A 24,442-nucleotide genomic window follows, 5' to 3' on the forward strand; every position below is an offset into this window, starting at 1 on the left:
GCTTTCCTCTCGGCGAGAGCTAGGATAGTACCGAACACAGACCATATTTTTTTTTTTTCAGACGTATCAACAACAAACATCTTACTATTCAGTTTCATGCACGATTTAATATGTATTCTACGTAGTTAAAGAAAGTAATTAACAAACAGGAAAATTATGGAAACATAAACGCTGTATAACACTGCAGTTGATACAGCGCTGATAAGTAATCAGCTAAACGACTCGACGTAATAATAATTAAATTCTATCATTAGTGTGCTGCAGAATCAGTCAAAAGTTAATAATAAAAATACAGAGAATATGGAAAATGAAAGCAAAATTAATCCCAAATAATTATAGGAGCAACTGGAACTGTCTCCAAGTCACTCAGAAAATATTTGGCCAACATCCCGGGCGAACATAAAATCAGGGAACTGCAGAAAACTGCCATTTTAGGATTTTCATACATCATTCGAAAGACGCTGTCGTAATTAATACAGCCATCCCTCACAATAAACTGTGTAATACATGTAACATATATTAAAACAAAATGTATTTCAGAAATAGCTTCTGCACTCTGTACCTCAGGGGCAATGTTTGTCTCGAGTACATACAAGTAAACACCCTATAAAGTGGTAGATATATGGAATAATAATAATGTCATTTGACGGTCTTAACAGTGAATAATTTGATGTAGTATGCTCGTAACTGATTCAGCATTTTTGTATATTTATAGAATATGATAATTTTCGTTGGTACAATTCTATTTATTGTCTCAGAAATTTAATTTTTTACAACTTCGAAAGTGTGACGAGGACAATCCGTTCAGTTTCTTAATATGACGTCAGAATAAATACTACTGCCGTGGGGATTACAAGCCAGCACTGGACGCGACGTAACTTCCGAATACACTGTTGTTTATCTTCGATATTAACGAAACTAATTCGGTCCAGAGTTCACTGATCACAACAGACAGCTTCTTTCGTGTGTAAGAATTTCGCGAAAGGTCGTCGCGAGGCATATCTATATGGAAGCATTTTTAAAATCACTCACTCCAACCAGAACGCATTTCCTGTCATCGATAACCTTCCAATCAGAGGCTATCATGACCAATACCAGATGGACGATGAATGGGTCTGGAGCTTTCTTCATCACTATAAAGATAGCCTCCGGGCATCTTACTGACGTACACATGCGACGTCACACCAAAATATTATCCCTATCTCCATGTTGAAGCGGTTCCCTTGAAAGGCTGACAGTCACTCAGTCATACAAAATAAAAATTGCCAATTACAGTACAATTGTAATGTTCGTTACCGCCTTCACAAAAGTCCGTCACCGGATGCTACTCCATCCAGTCCCAACACTCATACACTGCTTCTCGTTTACTGACTAAAAATGAGTACGCACTTCTCAGTCCCATGCGTGCTACATAATTCGTCCATCATCAATCTACTCTTGATTAGAAAGTTTTTTCAAACGCAGTTTATCTCAGAAAATATCTGGATTCACGAATAATGAAACAATTTCAAACTCTGCCACTAAACAGCGAATAACTCGTAAGATTTGAGGTTTTCACAGCGGTGAGTATAAAGATTTGTCATATTCATCGCCCTGATGATGGAGGCAGTATGACCTCTGAAACGTTGGCTAACATCGACCAGACTACACAGCGCAACAACCCAGAAGACGGAAATATTCATCGCCCTGATGATGGAGGCAGTATGACCTCTGAAACGTTGGTTAACATCGACCAGACTACACAGCGCAACAACCCAGAACACAGAAATCTTCATACTCATCGCCCTGATGATGGAGGCAGTATGACCTCTGAAACGTTGGTTAACATCGACCAGACTACACAGCGCAACAACCCAGAAGACAGAAATCTTCATACTCATCGCCCTGATGACGGAGGCAGTATGACCTCTGAAACGTTGGTTAACATCGACCAGACTACATAGCGCAACAACCCAGAAGACAGAAATCTTCATACTCATCGCCCTGATGACGGAGGCAGTATGACCTCTGAAACGTTGGTAAACATCTACCAGACTACACAGCGCAACAACCCAGAAGACAGAAATCTTCATACTCTGATGACGGAGGCAGCATGACCTCTGAAACGTTGGTTAACATCGACCAGACTATACAGCGCAACAACCCAGAAGACAGAAATCTTCATAGTCTGATGACGGAGGCAGTATGACCTCTGAAACGTTGGTTAACATCGACCAGACTACATAGCGCAACAACCCAGAAGACAGAAATCTTCATACTCATCGCCCTGATGACGGAGGCAGTATGACCTCTGAAACGTTGGTAAACATCTACCAGACTACACAGCGCAACAACCCAGAAGACAGAAATCTTCATACTCTGATGACGGAGGCAGCATGACCTCTGAAACGTTGGTTAACATCGACCAGACTATACAGCGCAACAACCCAGAAGACAGAAATCTTCATAGTCTGATGACGGAGGCAGTATGACCTCTGAAACGTTGGTTAACATCGACCAGACTACATAGCGCAACAACCCAGAAGACAGAAATCTTCATACTCATCGCCCTGATGACGGAGGCAGTATGACCTCTGAAACGTTGGTAAACATCTACCAGACTACACAGCGCAACAACCCAGAAGACAGAAATCTTCATACTCTGATGACGGAGGCAGCATGACCTCTGAAACGTTGGTTAACATCGACCAGACTACACAGCGCAACAACCCATAAGACGGAAATCTTCATCGCCCTGATGACGGAGGCAGTATGACCTCTGAAACGTTGGTTAACATCGACCAGACTACACAGCGCAACAACCCTGAAGACAGAAATCTTCAGCGAATAACTCACTTATGTGGCCTATAGTCAGGTCTGTAAGGCGCCAAGTGGTTTTACGATACGATTAGCTGGGTTTGAGGACACATGAATACAGAATTATAATGGAGGAAACCCTTGGAAATATTCCACTTGTGTGTGGGAGGTGGACAAATCTTTTGGGTTCTTCAACCAGAAAACTAATTAGTCGACAAAAATAATTTAAAAAAAGACATCCTGATGAAGACAGTCACAAAACAGATAAATCGTCTATAGCCTACATAAAATAGAACTTGGTTTTGTTACTAGATTTTCAGATCGCACTCCCCACTAGACGAGACTGGTGACGTAGAGGGGCAAAGTCTTCAAGAGACACCGCTCGAGTCAGTCAGACCCACGATGTGTGCGTTTCCCTTTGATTCTACCAACACCCAACTTCCTCCAGCTCCCTTCCGTCTTTCTAACATCCCCCTTGTCTCACTCAGCATCCTCCTTCCCCCTCTTCCTCCCCTTTCAACTTCCTCCCTCTATAATACGTACATAAAGCATTTCATTGATAACTCACCCCCACCACGAAACAGCCGACAAACAAAACCGGCCATTCAAATGAACAACACACATCTAAAATTTGAAGCTGAGAGTGAGAAATGTACGCAGTCAAAGACATAAGCGTACTAAGTATGTAAACAGGACAATCTTTTGCCTTGGTCTCGTAAAGAACAGAAATGACACGTCTAAGGATCCGCTAACACTGTCTGCGGGAAAATGTCTCAGTTACCAGAACCCTGTTCACCGTCAGCGTCACCCTGAATACGTGATACGCGATCCAAAGTGGGTTGCGACATGCATTATATTCAAGTACCAACAAAACTCTTTTTCCAATTTAATTCAATGTCTTAAAACTTTTCGGCACGAAAATCAAACACATAATATTTTTAAAACCTTGGTTCCTCTCTCTAAGTAAAAATATCGATGACTTATTACAAAGAACATCCGTTAGACTATAGCCTATGGTTAGTAAAATAGTTGTGTACGAAAACTGAATTCGTAAGATATAAAGAAAATGTATAACAAGAAAGTGTCTTTCTGCTGAAAATCATAGCATGCAAAGGGCTTCTGAATTTTGACGTCCACAATCTTATCCTATTAAATAAGTGTTAAAACACTCATCATCAAAGCAGAGCATTTTGGAGTTACGATGATGGAAAACTGTAGGATGTCTCACACTCCCCAAAAATTTATACTTTACACAATTTCCTACAGTGGACTGTCCAGGAGATAAGAGATTATGATGTCGCGTCCAACATTCAGCAGAGCCAAGGCCTCTTAACCAGATCGGAATAATTTCTAAAATCTTAAGAACGTATCGAAATAAGCCACACATCTCTGACACAAAGTATTCCACCATACAAATATCACGCTCATGTTATAATGATAAAAATTGTTGCTGTTTTTAGTTTTTATTGAAAAAAATGAACCAATGTAAACTACAAATTCTTCGAATATCCAGCTACCACGAGCTCGCAATAAATGGTGCTGACTAACGTCCCTCACACTTCAGAAGTTCAAACAACCGCCATTTTGGCATTACTGACGTCGAAGTGTTATATCAAGATGGTAATCTCCAACGCCACTCTGCATTAAAAGAGTTGTTCTAGTCGATTAATGTTTTCTTTTAAGATGCAAAATAAATGATAAACCTATTTCTGTACACTGTGAGCTCCACGGGCCGGCCTATCAAGAGGTGGATAACAGTGGGCAGTTCAAGCTGCCTTTACCTCAGGTACCTATTGGGTAGAAGGCTACGTCTCCAACCTAGACACGAACAGCTTGTCTATCGTAAATGCAGGCATGGGACACAATATTCAAAGAAAGTATCTCGTTGCTAGGAGACACACTGATTCAAATTTCTGCGACGGGACAAAATGCTGTTCCCTCCTGAGTATTTTAGATGAATTTGGTTGTTGTTGAATTCTTCATGAAGCAGTATCAGTCATGTGACCATATAACGTTGAACGATGTATGGTACAATTATCATGGATGAGGTTGTAACCTATTTTAACGTACCATCCCTGGTGGACCACAGTAAAGGCACCAAAACCCTGACAAGATTCAAACCGAGTACTTTAAAAATAAAATTCGGATGCAATAGCACGCTGTCGATTGGAATATTACAGCACTGGTCATGAAATGGTCAAACTGAAACAATCCCAGGAGCTAAAATCGGTCGGAACTTGAAGGCTCTATATAGCACTTGGCTTAAGAGTGCGCGCAGTTGTCGGCAGACACAAGAACAGCTTTAATGATTCAAACGACGTGGTGGGTTGTGGGTCGTCAGCCCCTCGAACTGACTGAACACAAAAAGTAAGTGTTCGGATTTGTAGCATATCGAAAAGTGAACCTGTTTTTCTTTGTTAAAATCTTCCCCTCGCCTCCCCCAACCCCAAGTCTACGAAAATAAAAAAAACGAAGATGTTCTAAATATATATATAACCCCCCTCCCCCTCCAACTCAATCCGGAATTCGTCACAAGGCGAGTGCCGTCGCTAAGACAGTATCATTCTGTAGTGTCTAGCGGCTGATTCTAGTTTAAAATATGACACACAATACAAAATGTATGTCTCGTAAAGATACAATCAAATGCTAATTTATGTCTTCCTGTTCCAAGGTCTAATTTGTTTGTCACAAACTGATTATTAACAAGATGGCGCACTTTAAAGCAGTAGAACCTTGATTACATCTCTCATTAAAGCAGTTGTAAAATATCGTCCATTATCACGACTGAGTTGTCTTCAGACATTGCGTTATTAATTTCTTAATTATTATAACTGCAGATGATTCCTTGCGTTATTGTGCATTCTTTGTGCGATGTGAATGAAATGAAATAGAGCCGGTTATGTCTGTCCGCACGATTCAATTCGATAACAGCTACGTAGATGGATACAGACGAAATTTAGTATGGATATTATTCCGTAACTTCAATAAATTCAATCTTGAATTACTGAAGTTCGACACAATTAACACGTATACCTAATGTAAGAGTTCGTATGCCCTTAATTAATTACAAAGGATTTTAGAATAGGATTCACTAATTCTCGTTCATAATATCTTCTTACGTTTCGAATACAGCAATTTCTCGCTGTTTCTATGTATTTATTTTATGATGCTATATCAGTTCCAGATTTTATGCAGCATAGAATGCAATGTTCATTTCCAGATATTTGTAAGCAGACGTAACCTACAGTAGATTATTGGATTTTCTGGGAGGTACTGAGAAGAATAACGTAAAACATCAATCACAGGAGATGATTCACAGATGTTAATTGAACCGGAAACATCTTGATTTCTGAATACGACAGATTCCTTAAATTTATGGTATCTCAGGCGCTTAAAATGAAGTTATTTTATGTTATTCTACTATAAATATTCTTGCTTACTTCTACATAGGATTTCTTTTCAGGATTTCCGTATGAGTTGACCAAGAATAACTACAACGGATAGTAACACCAACTGCGGTGGTTACTTCAGAGTAATTTGCTTACGTGAAAAAAAATATGATATAGGTTGTTTCGAAGTTTAGACCATATATTCTAATATTATAACAACAAAACTGACCAGCAACTTTCTTCACGTCATTACCGCAATCATCAATCAAAATAAACCAGAAATAAAACCCCGAGAAGTCTTTCGAAGGACAGTAAGAGAAAGTCATAGGGTGACACTTTAATTGGAGGAGAGAGGGAGGAATCCCTTTCTTAAAAGATTCCCAGGCTTCACCCGTTGGTCCTTCTGGCAAGGTTAGTATGAAACTGCTGCTAAGAAGTAGTAGCTTTGGACGGCGAAATTTTTATTTGGAAACGACAAGAAATTTGGTGGACTTCGACCAAGGCGTCATTTAGAGGTTACATGAACAGCAAAGAGTAATATTATGGAATTTGAGAAACATCGCAGTATTACCACAAACGCGCAGGGAAATCAGGAGAGGTAACTCACTCTCTCTCTCATCCGAGTTGGCCGGTCGTAGGAGATCATTATTTAAGAAGTTCTTACCGCAAAGAAAACACAGCTCGTCTCCATTAAAAAGATCAGGTGATTAATATTTTTATAAGTAAATACTCAGCGCTTATTCTGAGAATAACATGAAATAAATGCAGAGTTGTAAACTGTTCTTTAAAGAGTTTGGAAACCCAAAACACATAAGAATACCCTCGACGCGTCACTGCATTCGAACTTAAACTAATTTATTAGGTATTTTTACGCTTCTGAAAGCTGATTGGTTCGTGTTTTGAACAGGCAGACTTTAAATAATATGCGAAGGACTTGATATGGACTATCTCAAAGTTCCACTCAGGCACTTGCCTTACAGGTTTCGCGAAATAAAAGTCCTCTGCAGATTTAGTGTCCCGACCGATAATCGAACAGGGAACTTCCCGAATAAAAACAGCAACTCTTATAACTTCAGAAAACTTTCTCGGTGGTTTACAATTTTATGGCCTCGAAGCAATCGTGCAGATGACTTATCTGCAAAGCACTTACAACTTATAAAATAAAACATCAGCTGTTGAGAAGTGCTATCAGAATCCCGCAAGACTAAAAGTGCATCGGTAAACGGCATGTGTGTGTATTGGCTATAAACATTTCACTATTCAGATACTTTGCATTTTAAAAACTATGTTTCGTTGCGTTTTAAACTTTCCACTGATAATTACAATACAAGAGCTGGTTGCATATACACGAAATTAGGTGACAAACTCTCTCACCGACATATTGACAAACCATTGATTGCTTTTCTACAGCTTCGAAACACAAAACTTCACATTAAAATCACGGAAAATTTGATTTTCTGAATGTTAAGACACCAGTTGTAGATTATGTTACGACGTTTCGGGAGTTTTAAGATAACTGTCAGTGATGTCCATGATAAATATCCTGTCTTATAAACACACACTGATTATTTGCCGTGAACTTAAATTCATGCATTCATGGATGTGTGAATGTAATTCTGAATTAGTGTTGGATGTCCTCCCTTACCTTAATGGGGTGAGAATGTTTCTCCCTTGACTCACGGTGCATATAATACTTAACGACTCTTACCTGAAACAAAAGAAATAAAGTAAATTAAGATTCCTTCCTCAATTTAACATTTTTAAGTTATTACAGTTGATACATCGTCGTTACACAACCAATTAACTATACGCTTATTATTATTTAGTGTTCTGTCTGACGACAGGTCCATATGAACAGGATCCTTCCATCCTTTTCTCGGACTGGGACCTGTTCATATACGTTCTTGGCAGATGATCCAGAAGTGGTTTGCCATTGCCTTCTTCTGTGTGTGAATGGAGTAATTGTTGGGATGCCACGGAGGAAAACTCCGTGTTGCCTAGACCACGGCCTTGCCCAACACAAGTTATAAATTCGGGCACCGCCGGGAATTGAACCCGAGACCCCAGGATTACAAGGCCAGCGTTCCAACCGCTAGACCACCGTGGCCATCATTTATTTATTTAGTGTTCTGTCTAACGATAGGTCCATATGAACAGGATCCTTCCATCCTTTTCTCGGACTGGGACCTGTTCATATACGTTCTTGGCAGATGATCCAGAAGTGGTTTGCCATTGCCTTCTTCTGTGTGTGAATGGAGTAATTGTTGGGATGCCACGGAGGAAAACTCCGTGTTGCCTAGACCACGGCCTTGCCCAACACAAGTTATAAATTCGGGTACCGCCGGGAATCGAACCCGAGACCCTAGGATTACAAGGCCAGCGTTCTAATCGCTAGACAAATTATAAAACAGGTTCTGAAAGGAATTACAACTCGTACTGTATTTGAAGCACAAATATAAAAAAATGTATTATCAGGTGTTAAGTTATCAAACATGACCTTCAAGGTTTGTTCCCCCCACAATGTCTGGAATTTTTAACCTGCAATAAAGTTTCATATAACACTGATAAATTTGTTGATACAACAAATATGGTAGTTACCACCTTAAAAGGAAATAAATCTTACACTGTAGTTGTGATATCATGTTTAGCACAAAATGGCTTAAAAGTGTAGCGCATTTGTCATTTTACGTAAAAGCTCGAATTTGACACTCGAAGTAATCTTTAAGACAACTTCAGTTTCTTCACTGAGTATCGAACCCAGGTCTCGTTTGTATTTTCTTCCTGGATGACTAAAATATGTTTTGAAAATCACGTTCTTGAGTACTGACAGAGCATTCTCTTTTCTTTCCGCTACAGAACAGATCCGTCTCGGGAGTCCGGTCAACAGACCATATGTTGCGTTTGGGGGGCAGCGGGGGGGGGGGGGAGAGACAGATCACACAGAGTGGTGTCAGACTGGGAGCGCTCTAGAGACTGTCGTTCATCGCGACGCCGAACTCAAGGACCGCCTTCCTCCTCATCAAAGGCTTTTCCTAGCTTCTACAGACCATTCCGAGTACTTGAGGCATGAGGGTACACCACACATCGCGATGCTATTAACTTGGTTGTTCTATAGAAATAAATGATGAGTTGAAAAGATGAACAGACACGTCATAATTATTACTTTGGAGCGTCTAACAAAAGCAGGTTTACTTTGAATTCCTGCGTAACGTCATACCTCGAAAATCAAACATCGTTTTATATCTCAATGACAAATGAGAAGAAGGTTTTAGAACAAAATTTTTCACCAGCAGTCTTACAATTTTGGTAGCTAAGAAGTAAAACATGCCTTTAAAATTTCTGTACGACAACAAAATACTTTAGCCTCTGCTGTTCCAGTATTAGACTCATACTAATTTATACACCGATGTGTTCAGACTGAGGAGAATTATGGGTCCAACTTGAGAAAAAAACACAACAAACGTTTATTCCAATTCTTGGTCAATCAATGTGACGTCTTCCCTTAGGAAGGCAACGAGTACATACATCAAGGAGATACTGAGGAAGACCTTTAAAACGTTGACAAATTACGTTTTGTAATACACGTAACGGTCAACATGTTGACAGAACATAACTTGTTTCTTACTTTCAGAGACAATCATAAATATTTGCTTGAAAATAAAGTGTTCAGAAAAGTATTTGGGCCTAAGAAGGATGATTATATAAGCAATTTATATTAAACACTGGTGACGAGAAACTTTGTGATTTATATAGGTCACATATTATGGTTAGGATACTTAAATACAGGTGGCTGAGATGTGTCCGGTGTGTAGGTGAAATGGAACAAACGATGAACCAGATTTTGGTGGAAGGAATCTCTTGGAAGACAGACAAGAGGTGGGATAATGATAAGACGAATTCTACGAAAGTGGACAGTGACAGTGAACTGACTCAAAATCGTGACCAATGGAGCGCGGTGTTGAACCTTCAGGTCTGTACTGTAACAACGGTAATTAATTAGTAACACAACGTAACAGACTGGAAATAACCTATGAACTTACTGTAGCAGGGGATTGCTCATTCATTCTTTCAGAAATGAATAATGTTTTCGAATTGATGAGTAGCGTATAAGTCGAGATTATCTTTGTTTCGATATTTATCGCCAGCGAGACTCTCTGAGAGCTCTGGTGTCTCGCCTGGCTGTCTAGTATTGATGAAAAACATAAGGTTTCTCAAGCCCTTATTTTTAACGCTGGTGCCACCGTGAGGAACTTCGTCTTCCCCCAAAAAGGAACACCGTGTCCATATTTCTTTTCACTTGGTCATAAAATCAGGGTTGGTAGGGTTTCCAATGAAGAGTGTTCTTGAGGCATTAAAAGAAGGAATAAACAGACAACTGTGGAGAATTTGTTGAACATAAGAAGGTGACTGGAACACAACAAGAGGGCGGGAAACATTGCACAGTGAGGAACATCGTCATTTGTACCGTTCACAGAATAATAATTACAAGATTGATCAAATCAATCAGGAAATGAAGGGCAGAGGGGTTAAGACCAATTGGGAGACGAAAAGACAGATGGGAGAAGAGGATAATATTAAGACAGATCTCAAGGACACTGGGTGTCAGGATGTGAGAGTTTGGGTTCCATCAAGTACCCTCTTGGACCAAGTTAGTTGACCTTGGAAAAGATATCACTAAGATGTAAGAAAGCTAGGTTCTCCGAAACGTCTGTAAACCAGCCCATCACAAGACGGTGTCATCAACGAAGAATCTTTCAGCTTCTTGGGTGTTCTTTGCATTGATGGCCTATTAGAATAGATCTGTGTTGTTTTGAAATAATTGACTGCCTTCTGCCGCGTTGTATGGCTGTTTAAAAGTGGGTCGGAGCCCTAAAATTGCTGGACAGCCCTGAAATAATAGTGAATAGCAGCTGTTCTCGGCCTTTGGTCTTCTGAGAACACCCTCTGAATCACTACTGGAAGTCGAGGGCCCCCTAAGCCATTTTTACGATTTCTACCTCGAAATAACACACAAAAAGTACACAACAAACATATTCACAAACGAAAAAATGTACAAAAATTGATATTTTAATTTTAATAGGATGGTTGTTGCTGAATCTAAGCGACTGGGTTCTCGATATTCAGTTTTATCTGTGAGAGATGAATTCTGAGGTCAGATTCTACATTTATTAACCTGTTTCTGAATTTATTTTAGCAAGTACATTAGAGCCGAGAAAGATTTTTTTTTTCCAAAAATACATTGTGGGGAATAAATGGGGTTTCGAGGCCTCATTTGACAATAATTCGTAACACAACACGCATTGGGGATGCTGATTGTGTTCTGAACCTGAACACGTGAAACTCATCGATAAATATTCAACATCGTATTTGCGAGATTTAGCTTTCTTTTGAATGACATCACTTTCTTTTGAGCTCGACCCACCTTCGTCGACGTCTTAAGTGTTTTTCCCCCTCTTAAGTTTACCACAAATCTATTTATTCACAACGTACTGTCATGGAGCACACGTTTGGTAACGAACTCAGACCTTATTTATACACACTGCACGTAAGGGCCATCATTGCACAATCTGTACTTTTCCCACTGCTCTGCAAGTTACTCAACAGATCAACGCACTACGTTTCTGGGTCTTTCTCGTAAGACGATCTACCTCATACTGGAAAAGTCGCGAGACGACTCGAACTATCTGGAAGTTTCGAAGCCTCCTTAGTCACTCTTATCACAACCAGATGGTACTTGCTCTGCTCCCACGATGTACCAAATGCGATTTTAAATCCCGTTTTAAAATTTTCAGTTTCAGATTTTTTCTCTTTTACGCGTAAATACTTTATTAGTTTACTGGTAAAAATAGTGGCATTTCCTAAACCGTCGCGGGGCCCCAGGAGTCCGAGGCCCACAGTTTAATAACCGCTGTTCTAGACTGTTTAATGTAATGCCACAGATATTCGGACTTCATGGAACAATCACCAATTGCAATAAAAATCATCCTCGGCTGATACAACGTAATTTTATGACCTACGAAACATTTCTTCAGCCTTGAAAAGTTGGCTACCAGCTGCTGTCAGTCAGACTGGAGTTGCGTGTGCCTCTTAACGTTTCACGGACGCCTGCCAGGCTTTGACCCTCGCTGATACGAACAGCCATTAAAGCGATAAGTGCGGCAAGGTAAGTTAAAGTGAGGTAAGTTAGAACGTGTTACGCTTCGCTTCAAGACGGCGTGTAGGAAAAGTGGCGCGTTCTTGGCCCCGACAATACAAAGAGGAGAGTGTAGAGTAGTATGTAGGGTTTGCGGTTTTCACAGCGGTGAGTATGAAGATTTCCGTCTTCTGGGTTGTTGCGCTGTGTAGTCTGATCGATGTTTACCAACGTTTGAGAGGTCATACTGTCTCCGTCATCAGGGTGATGAGTATGAAGATTTCCGTCTTCTGGGTTGTTGCGCTGTGTAGTCTGATCGATGTTTACCAACGTTTCGGAGGTCATACTGCCTCCATCATCAGAGTATGAAGATTTCTGTCTTCTGGGTTGTTGCGCCGTGTAGTCTGGTCGATGTTTACCGACGTTTCGGAGGTCATACTGCCTCCGTCGTCAGAGAATGAAGATTTCTGTCTTCTGGGTTGTTGCGCTGTGTAGTCTGGTCGATGTTTACCAACGTTTCGGAGGTCATACTGCCTCCGTCATCAGGGCGATGAGTATGAAGATTTCTCTCTTCTGGGTTTTTGCACTGTGTACTCTGGTCGATGTTTACCAACGTTTCGGAGGTCATACTTCCTCCGTCATCAGGGCGGTGAGTATGAAGATTTCCGTCTTCTGGGTTGTTGCGCTGTGTAGTCTGGTCGATGTTTACCAACGTTTCGGAGGTCATACTTCCTCCATCATCAAGGCGGTGAGTATGAAGATTTCCGTCTTCTGGGTTGTTGCGCTGTGTAGTCTGGTCGATGTTTACCAACGTTTCGGAGGTCATACTTCCTCCATCATCAGGGCGGTGAGTATGAAGATTTCCGTCTTCTGGGTTGTTGCGCTGTGTAGTATGGTCGATGTTTACCAACGTTTCGGAGGTCATACTGCCTCCATCATCAGGGCGATATTCATCGCCCTGATGACGGAGGCAGTATGACCTCTGAAACGCTGGTTAACATCGACCAGACTACACAGCGCAACAACCTAGAAGACGGAAATCTGTAGAATAGTACCTTCACGCTTTACCTCCGGTTCGCAACTGAGGCGTTCTAGACGCCGAGAGGGCGCTGTGCTCACACGAGGAACACATTCCTTTCATGCATCTCAGTCGCTGACTTCATTTCCAGTCATCTGAAATGTTGCGTGGTGCACAAAGGTGTCCAGGTAACCCGGAGTTGAAGTTCCAGTCACGAAACTTCAACTGAACATGTTCCTTAGCACTGCCAGAGTCCCGAGAACGAATCTCGACAAAAAGGTACACATCCCGACTGAGTACTTGCGTGGTCTTCCACAGTCCCTCCAGAAAAATGCTAATCCAGAACTCTCAACAGGATACGACCACTTGTAAACCCCTTCCAAACGCCTTGTTTACAGTAGTTCTGACACTCGATAATCCAAGAATCGATTACTTTTCATTGGTCTCGGAATTTCACGGAGATCAACACCAGGTTCCGGCAGCTGTGACCTACTGAACGAGGTTCGGAATTTATGATGTACCTATAGAAGAATCTTTAGCAAAATATTTCAGGATCCGTTTCTATGGAACAACTGCTTCAGGAATTCTTAATACGACTGCCTGTAGAATCATGCAAAATGACAGAGACGTTTTTGCAACATGGCATTCCGCATGAAATTGCATAACAATTCTGCATCATCATTCAGCAAAATGCCAATCACCGACGCCTACCTTGAAACAATGTTAAGTGCACTGTGTAATTTAAGTATTGGAGCGAGGTATTTGAGTCATGAGGCCATGCAGTCTTGTAGGCGATCATCAGCATTTCGGAGGAACATGTCGTCTACGTCGTCATGGTAGAAGTGGACAGAGAGAAGAATCCACAATTTCACAGCCGTAAAATACTGCTCATGAAATTTACTGTGAAAATGTAGGAAAATACTAAATAGATCCTTACAGTTCAGTCATATTAAAACGTGTTTCGCATGGCGATATTTTAAGGACCTTGTAGATCAATATCTGAAGGTTTGGGGTTTTTCAATACAACAGATTCCCCTCCCCTTCTATTCCCCCTCATTCGTCCTCTTTAATTATATATCGGCTCATTATAAGATATGATACAACATTCAAGGAAAAAAAAAATATTATTCTCTCCTTAAACAAAACTAAGATATTCCCGCTAGGCCAACTATAATCATTTAAAGAGCGACACTGGAGTCTATATCTTCGTCTCTTCTCTATCTGAGACGAAACAACTTAGAATAATGAGGAGCTTCAGACATCTCTCCGAACTGCGTATTGCATGGCTACGGTTGATCGAAGTCATTAAGATGCTGTGGTCCATATACAAAAATCATTCGACGGGAGAAAAACACCTTTCATTTTCACAGCTCCTCGCAATAATATTCATTACTTTCCATTTCAATATACCTGCCCCTGATTGGCTGTTAATTTTATAAAGAGGAATCAACTGAACATCACCATAGTTTGAAGCAAAGCTTATAAAACTTTTCATATCTCACAACACACTACAAACAGTTTATTCAAAAATGATTTTCCAACGGGAAAGTTTATAAGCCATCAAATGCTAGGATAACTGTGAACTATTTAAGGTAAAAAGTATAAGGAACGTAAAGTATTTCACATTTAGATGGAGATATTATAGAAACCAATTCAGTCATGTTAGTCGACCTCAGTGCCGACAATCGACTCTTTCCATCTATTACCAGGTCCTCCGGAGTGGTCTCTTCCCGTCAGATTTCTCGCTCAAAATGTTGTACGTATGTTTTGTCTCCCCGCGTGGGTGCTACATATCTCGCCAATTTCATTCTCCCTCATTTTATAACCTTGGTAATATAGTGAACAGTACAAATTACGGAGCTCCTCAATATACAATTTTAGATCCAAATATTGTCCTCAGTACCCGGTTGTCAAACCATAAATCGAAGTCTTATCCTCAATATTAATATAACAATAAAAATATTAATAATGAAGACCATATATTTTGAGTCACATTGACTGCGTCCACTCTTCCACATCTTATTCACTTAAGACCTATTTTAATATTATCACACCGGACACGCCAAAATATTATACGTAATCTCTTCATTTCAGGTTCCCAATACAATTCCGTTTGAACGTCTCCCTAGCGTGTTACATGCATCGCCCATCTGATCCTACCTTCTTCGACTACAAAGTTTAAAACTTACTAAGCTCCCCCTCGTGTATTTTTCTCCAACCTACGGTCATTTCACCTCGGTTATTAGGCACAGAGAACAGGAATGCGACGTTGCAAAATAAAAACAAAATATTACGAAATAATTCACCTCGAAATTTACGTAGCCTTGGAAACAGTCAGTGCGGTAATATAATAAATTCGCTAAAATAAACTCCAGGGAAGAATGTCTTCATGAAGTTAACAGTCGGTCAGCTAGTCAAAAGATTCCCTTCTCATATGGAATCCGAACGTTTGCCACTCACAAAAGCCGGTCATTAGACCGTATACAAAGGCAGGCGAATCCACCGACCAGTAGACCGTACACAAAGCTAGGTGAATCCAGTAAACACGCAATATTTCTTCAAGCTACATTTAATATTTTTCTCTCAACTCCGACTAGGTCTCGCAAACTCGCCCTTTCCTTCGGGCTCAAGTTACTTCAAACAAAAGCGCGAAAACCGGATATGATCATAATCACCGCGGTTTTACTTCCTTTGACATCGTCTGAACCGAAAAATTTGGATTTGATCCATTTCTTCAGCGGTGTTCGAAGGTTCTTTCGAAACTTCGACTCCAATTTTGTCCTACATCGTCCAGTCGCGTGTTCATTGGCGGTTGAATTACCAACATTCCTGGTTGTGTTCGAGACACATCTCAGCTGCAGACCGAGAATCCTAACCAAGACAGTCCGTGAGTTTCCACAGATCATCCAGGAAAGTTCTGGAATAGGCCCCGACCACTTCGTTCTACATTATTTCATTTTCATCCACGATTCGCAGCATTGTAAATTGGAAAACCTTCATAAGGTAATCACTAATATACATCTATTGTAGTTATTAAATATGGAGTAAGTTTCTTACATTATCATTCCCCATTATATCCAGTGATGTCATAGAAATGAAGTCTGATTTGCGTGTGGTTTGCAACGAATTAAAATACTTTTAGTTAACTAACGTTACTTGTAAAATGTATATTTAACAAGGCGGAAAACCCTAGTTTCGAATTATATAAAACAAGAGACAAAACCATCGGGTAAGAAAATGTTTGTACAACAAAAGCAATCATTAAATAAATGAATGATTGGCCCTGTGGAGTAGATTTCCAAAAACGAAAATCGAATCGGCCGTTCCACACACTTACAGACAATCACTGGAATCGTTAATTTTTACCGGAAAAACTTAATTATTTTTGGACTAATCCTAGAAGTCGGATTTACAATAATTTCATTAGCACACGGTCAGATACATTTTAAATTAGGTCACAAAGTCACTCAGTTGGTATCAAATTAAGGTGATAATTGCTCGCCCTATTAGAGAACGGGCGTTCGACACAGACAGACAGACAGACGGACTACAGGTAAAATTTTTCCCTTAAGGAACAGATGAGTGTCAGTTCTTAAAAGAAAAATCTGCTGTCAAGCAAACGAACACACACTCATCAGCACTGCGAGCCAGAATCGAAACAGATAACCACAATAAGATCTTCCAAATTCCTCCATTTTGAATAATATAGTCCCCTTATAGATGAACAGAGCAGGTGCACAGAGCTTCTGTATTCTTGTATGGGACAAAGTCCAACAGAAACAAAACCCTGAAATTATAACTAATCGAGTAGAAAGATAAATTTGTAAATGTCATCACTACCGTATAAATAAAACATTCACCCAGATTTCACCGGATGCCAAGTGCCCTTGTCAAAGGATTAAAACCGCAAAGAACAAAAGTCCTGCTGAAATATCTGAGCGATGTCTCACAGCCTTCTAACAAAGAGTTACCCATAGCAGGCAACAAAGTCAAATTTCATGGAGAATTCTGTATCTTCAAGATGGAACGTACAAGTTCACCGACGATTCAGAACTGCCTCCATCACTGCCTTGATAATGGGTGCGGTAATCACCTCCGAAACGTCGGCTAACATGCAGCAGACTACGCTATGTAAAATCCCAAGGGGTTGTTATCTTTTACTCGCCATGAGAACCTGAAAATTCACGTTCGTGCGTTGACCTTGAACTTAATAAATGTTTGTAAAGTGTTTGTTGCAATTATAAATCATTATCGATGGAAAAACTTAACGTGTACGTGTTCCAACGTTAACAAAAGACATATTGTCTGTGATGACTTGCGCGACTTTGAGTTCTGACTAACTAACTAACTACCTCTCTGTTAAGAGAATCCGAAGGTTCAACAACGCAACTGACTTCGGAACATTAAAACATACGAACCAATAATTTAGTCAACCTTCCGTCTATAAGGATATGAAACTGTATCTCTTTGCCCAATGAAATAACAGAGACTGACGGTGTCTGAAAAACGTGCAGAGAATTTTTGGATTCAGGAACGAGAAATTACAGAATACGAATGAAATGATATATTGACGAGTCGAATTATTAATACTCTTCGCCAGACGAAGAGTTGTGACACACATGTGATAACAAATTTAAACATGATTTTAATCGAAAAATTGTTAAGGGAAGAGGTCACTTAGGACGGATGATAATATCGATATTAACATCAATTTTTTGATAGCTATCTGAGAACAGTGTCCCGTAGCGGGATTATGTGAAGAGTGTAATATAAATTAGCGTTTCGCACAAAAGTGTAAAACTTCTGGTGAAGTATAAATTTTTTTAAAGAAATCCCCCCACAATGCAGTCAGCGATTTCGCTGATGGGCCACTGCAAACAGTCTGGAGGGCCAGTCCAATGAGCTTAACATCCCCAGAACCTATTTTACTCGATGTAATAGTCCGTCATCAGACTACAGAATACACGGCAACGTCGGCAGGCCATAATGTACCAGCTGAAACAGCTTCTCTCGGCCCCCCCCCCCCGCCCAACCCCCTGCATCTGGCAAGCGGATGACAAGCGCCTCAGTGCTTTACTTGGTGTTCGCAATAATTTTAAAACTGGCACCGAAATGTGTGTTGCTCGTTGTAAGAGGACTCGGTGATTCCTCACTGGGTACTAAGCGTGGTGATGAAGTCATCGGTAATCGACAGCAATGAATGAGGGAATCATCTGATGGCGACAAGGGGGGGGGGGGGGTACATCAGTGTCGGCTGTAGCAACCACGACACATGGCTGCAGCCGCGGACAGCGTGTTTAACAAATACGTCTCACAATTCAAGGTTACAAAGCATTGAAGTTCATTCTTCGCGGCTGGATATGCCTTCCTGTCCCCTGGTTGCATTTTTTTAATTTATATATATATATATAAAATGAAACCACGAGCTGAAGTATTTTGTACAAATTCTAATGCAAGTTACAAATCATCCTTAAAAAAGCTTAAATACTAATTCATACGTGTATGTAACCAAAACTCAACGAGAGGGAGACTTTGTTGGAAATCTGTCGGTCGCTCAGCTGACCAATAACTTTCACACATTTGGAAGAAAGGTAAATTTCTATACCGTGTTGGGCAAGGCCGTGGTCTAGGCAACACGGAGTTTTCCTCCGTGGCATCCCAACAATTACTCCATTCACACACAGAAGAAGGCAATGGCAAACCACTTCTGGATCATCTGCCAAGAACGTATATGAACAGGTCCGAGTCCGAGAAAAGGATCGAAGGATCCTGTTCATATGGACCTGTCGTCAGACAGAACACTAAATAAATAAATAAAAAGCCTATTTACAAGAATACACGTCTCCAACTTTACAGGATCCATGCGAATCCAGTCTACATCCTCACACACAATTTATTTGAGATAAATTTTTATATTATCCTATAATATACGGTAGATTTACCAAATGGTCCCTGCCCTACAGATTTTTTAACAAAATTCTGTCTGTATATTCACTTCAATAATTCATTGTTCATTCCCACCCATTTTATCCACCTTGATTAGATCACCTTAAAACACGTGTTACTTGTTGAAGACTGTTATAAAGTTAAGCCATCACGTTTTTCTTCTATGCTACTGTTATTTCTCCTCTCTCAGGTCCAAATATTCCTACTGAGCGAAATCTACCCAAACTCCCCGTCAATGCTTATATTCGTGTTGTGAGACAAGACCAAAATTCAAAGAAAATAAACATTCAAACTGTTACACACACACACATATATATAACAAAACACACTGAAAACGTCCATGCAGTAAGAATCGAAAATAAAAATCAGTACGGGACCACACAGAAACAAAATACATTACAGAAGAAGCGATGTCACTCAGCAGTGATTTCGCCATCCCTTTGTCTGGAAGGATTTTAAAAAATGTCAAGGAATCCATCCAATTACGTAATGGATTTATACTTCTAACTGAAATGCTTTTAATTTGCTAAAGAATCAGCTGAAGATGTCTACCCCCTCAATCGTAAAGGTGCCTTCCACTTGCTCTGGACGTATATATATATATATATATATAAATATATATATAAAATGATCTATTTTCCGACAAGCAACGTTTTGTCTTTGGATTCATTTCAGAGACAGAACACTCCTTTCTCTTCCTTCTACGGAATTGAATGTTTTGACAGACCTGCACAAACAGGAAGTATGGCAGTGTTACAAATCCCAGATATTTGGAAACTGAATTTTTCTAAGGATTCAAATTATCACATACGCCATCGCGGATAACTGTTAACGGCGAATTGTAAACAAGAGTACCTAAATATGACGTATCATTAATTTCTGTCTTAAACACACATGTTTAATCATGTTGGGAACAGCTTAAATTAGATTCGTAGACTAGCTTTAGCATTGCACAATGTAACATAAATAAGGAACATAACATATCCTCTGAAGCCTGTTGCTTCACTAGCCCGTAAATCCGAGGAGCATAATATTAGGAATTTTATGGACATAACAAACAACCTTAAACATTAATGTACCCGTCTTTTGTTTTTTATCCATAATCCATTTCCAAGATTCCAAACAAATAACTACTTTGCTGCATGAAGCACATAGTAAATAGTAAATGACGTCACACTGCTATCAACAGGCGTATAAAATTGAGCATATTATACAATGAAAACACGTTCTGCTAATGAATACGCCATGTTTGCACTGAACAGAAATGGCGAGAATATCGGCCTAGCAACAACGATGACCTTGAATCGAGTGTCAGGAAGGAGGTTACAAGAGTCTATTACACGGAAGGTAAAGGATCTAGTGGCTATTGCTGTCAGGGACCGAAAATCAAACGTGGAAACATGCCACTGTGTACCGTTAGCTAATACTGGTTGACTCCGGTGCTGTCGTAACCAGTAACTGGCATTGAGTATGATTCTCGAGGTACTCCCACATCACTGACGTAAATTTTCATTAAAATCATTAATCTAAAACTTTCTTGCAACTCTACCGGTGTAGCTGTCGTCATCCCTGACTTGTACACTCGGAATATCCTTCGTCGATGTATCAGCTGGGAAATCGCCTATGTTCTTGAAGATTTATCTTGATTTTCCACAGTTCTTGCTTTAAAAACATTGGCTGTCAATACGTCATCGTTTGTCGTTTCTGTTATTATTTCCAGGAACACGTTTAGATTAGTGTCTTAAAATTGGCCGACGACAGATTCTTTCCACATCCTTCCCAACTCAAGTCCACCGTTCAACCAAAGTTTCGTCAAACAAATAACAAGTTACTTTGCTCCTAACGTAAGTAGGCCCACTTATAAAAGTATTTAAAGAATTAACTCGATTTGTGCCATAAATATTTGTGGAAACACATCTTCTTTTGTCTTGAGGCATAATACTTTCCGTTCTTTGTCACCCAAAACCATTATGACTTCAAGCAAGACTATCAGACAAGCTGAAAGTCGAATATCGGACGCCTCTGTAAAAAAAAATACAGGTTTTAGAGTGCATAGACCTACGAAGGTAAAAAGAACTGACAAATCCATGTTCAAACACTGAAGAGTGGGGGACAGGGGGTGATAGGTGTTCTGCGAAACAATAGAATGAAGATAAGAGTAATCATTGTACTAGGGTCAAATGTTATACCATTATTTCAATGGCCAACTGAAACTATAATCCTATTTGTGACTAAAAATTCTGCATTCGGTTTACACTTGAAACAATTCACTTTCTGTTAATGCATACCACAACTCTTGAAAAGTAATCATCATCATCATCAACATCATCATTCTAATGACGTGTTACGAAATAGAATTTCTACAAATCTCCATCTCCGCTGGGTAAGAACTGATCAAAACTCAGTCAAAAACGCACATGTTATTAGTTACAACCCGAAATCGGGTACCGCCTTTGTTTCAACGTGGTTCTACAGTTCTTCAAGAACCAAGGCCGTCTCCTTACGGAAGTTATCGAAACCGTGTATTTCGAAAGTTGATAGGAATCCTTGGCTGGGCTATCGGCCCGTCGTCACAAGGACTCTATCTATACATTACAGCAAACACAGAGGCCTCAAGTTGGATACGACCCAATTATCATAGTACCCAAGCCGTCAAGATCCCAACAATTAATCTACTGTGATTGGCACAGGTCGTTCTTATAAGTAACAGAGAAAAAGAAACTAGTATTCTGTAGGAACAACTACAAATAGTCATAAAAGAAATTTTTCTTAGAAACACGAGTTTATGGAAGATTCCAAGTATTTATTGCGGGGCACAAAAACAATTACGTATTCCCACACAAGCCTCAGAGAAACCCGAAAGAAAAGATCTAACAAGGAACTAACTAAGATAGAAGAAGATCATTTTTACAAATGAAAAGCAATCTTTTGTGAAACTTTGATTTACTAATAAATTAAAACTGAACAATTTAATGAAGACACAGTTATTAATAAAACCTAATCTAACAGCAACACTTTTATACTAAGCGACGTGTGGTAAGACCTATTTATTTATTTTATTTATTTATTGTTCTGTCTGCCGACAGGTCCATATGAACAGGATCCTTCCATCCTTTTCTCGGACTGGGACCTGTTCATATACGTTCTTGGCAGATGATCCAGAAGTGGTTTGCCATTGCCTTCTTCTGTGTGTGAATGCAGTAATTGTTGGGATGCCACGGAGGAAAACTCCGTGTTGCCTAGACCACGGCCTTGCCCAACACAAGTTATAAATTCGGGCACCACCGGGAATCGAACCCTAGACCCCCAGGATTACAAGGCCAGCGTTCTAACCGCTAGACCACCGTGGCTTTAACTAACAACTAGCAGTAACAAATTTCAGGTTTTCACTGCAACATACATACAAAATAATTTTTTTATTTTTTTTATTTTTTAGTTCATATAAGACGTAAGACGTTTCAATACTCCAGTACAGTTTATGGACACTTTCGGTAATTGTTTTACGTCAACGGAAATAAAAGATTGTCATAAACGTAGTCTTACCTTCCTTCCCTTATTTCAATACAAGATTTATAATACATTTCCCATTCTGATTATCATATAAAACCCATCAATACACTCTGTGAACAAAATGCAGAGTTATGGAATGTTAAAGCAGATGGAGTATATAGTTACTTACGTCTTCTGTTTAAGACGATGACATTTGAGGAATTAATATTCTTGTAGACTTTACAGTCGTTTAGGTTTTGAAATAATGGTTAAACCCTGAGGATGGAGGCTACATGTACCTTCTACAAGACCTACAGTCTCGATGGCCAAGATCGAAATTTTCTCGCCGTGAGAACTTAGAAATTTTAAGACACTTTTAACTGAGTTAAGCACAACTCAAATGTAAAATTGAGTCTGCAGATCTTAGCACTGAGCAGCTTATCTGTAGCGACGGTGGCCACCATATTTATTGAGTTTCCGAAAAGTTGGAATCGACATCAGCTCTCGAGGAACCTGAGTCCTCCACGTGAGATTTTTGTTCCTAGACGAAAGGTGTGTCAGCGTTATAAAACCAGCCACCACTCCTTCCTTTACAACCTTCACCGATTCACGGGAGAGTCTTCAATTAGCGTAACCATAAACGCAACATACCGAACGAGTTACCTCAGCGGTAAAGCGACTGACATTTTGAATCGGATAACATTTCGAAGGTTTTGCTCAGTATCTTCATAACAGACACAACATCTGTGATGCGTTACATTAAAATAAACATTAATTTAATTTCTGAAAATATCTTGAAAGAAAATTAACATTACGGACGAGAATATGCAACTTTGAGGTGGTAAATTTAAGTGCATTTAATTAACTCATGTCTCCCGTCTAGATATTAATGTAAATTAAATTTAAATACATTAATAGTCTTATACTATAACTAATCGTGTGACGAATGTACTGTCTATCGAGTAATAACAATAGACTCTGAGGTTAGAGACTTACGGTAAGTTCCTTTAAAAATTTCCTTAAAATAAAGTTAATCAAAATGTCACTAGATAACCTAATTATCTTTGAATATAAGCCTAAATGTCCTATTTAGAGCTTCATCGCGGTCTGTGAAATTAAATACAGCATTCACGAAAAAGTTCATCTGTAGGTTTAAATAACGTGAACTGTAAAATTAGAGTAAAAAAAAATTAATTAAAATCAAGGTACCCCTGCAAAACATAACGCACATCTACTAAATCAAATTTGGAATTAGTCGGTCACGTAGTTCAGGCACTGTTATTGGCCCACGGATGTGTAACAATCCAACAGGTGGTTTTCGATTATTTCCGAACAAATTACGTCTTATTGTTTGCACATTTACGTCTGCTGTTCAAACAAATGTTTGTCCCATTATTATCAAATCCTACTTTGTCAAGAAAATTGTTATTCATATTAATCTTGATGGAGTTCAATCCGATGAAACATCCCATCTGAACGCGGCCATGTTACAAATGAAACTCATTTATCCGGTTATTTAATAAGTAGTAGACTGGCCTATTAATAGCTAACAATAGTATCATTAAAACTTTGTAAGGAAAGGCCTGTTATAACACAGCGAATACCTTAACTCATTTGTCAAAACATCAGCCTTCGAAGTAGCAAAACCATCTATTTTGAGACGATGACAGT

The 24,442-nt window shown here is 39.6% G+C and overlaps 1 protein-coding gene across 9 annotated transcripts in view; it reads right to left on the reverse strand.

Moving 5' to 3' along the window:
- The window catches only part of ct (homeobox protein, cut), a 298,644-nt gene that overhangs the window by 85,482 nt on the left and 188,720 nt on the right, over positions 1-24,442 (reverse strand). Inside the window, exon 1 of one of the 9 annotated variants that reach the window (XM_022061103.2) lies at positions 20,832-20,864. The exons of the other annotated variants lie outside the window; for them this stretch is intronic. Within the exon in view, the coding sequence (XP_021916795.2) occupies positions 20,832-20,849 (18 nt within the window). The 5' untranslated portion in view covers positions 20,850-20,864. Of the gene's footprint in view, positions 1-20,831; positions 20,865-24,442 lie in introns of those variants that run through there. 9 annotated transcript variants of the gene reach the window in all.

The sequence above is a fragment of the Zootermopsis nevadensis genome, unplaced genomic scaffold (genome assembly GCF_977971745.1).
Source record: "Zootermopsis nevadensis isolate Lab colony 2312 unplaced genomic scaffold, Znev_1.0 Znev_ptg000002l, whole genome shotgun sequence".
NCBI classification, from domain to species: Eukaryota; Metazoa; Arthropoda; class Insecta; order Blattodea; family Termopsidae; genus Zootermopsis; species Zootermopsis nevadensis.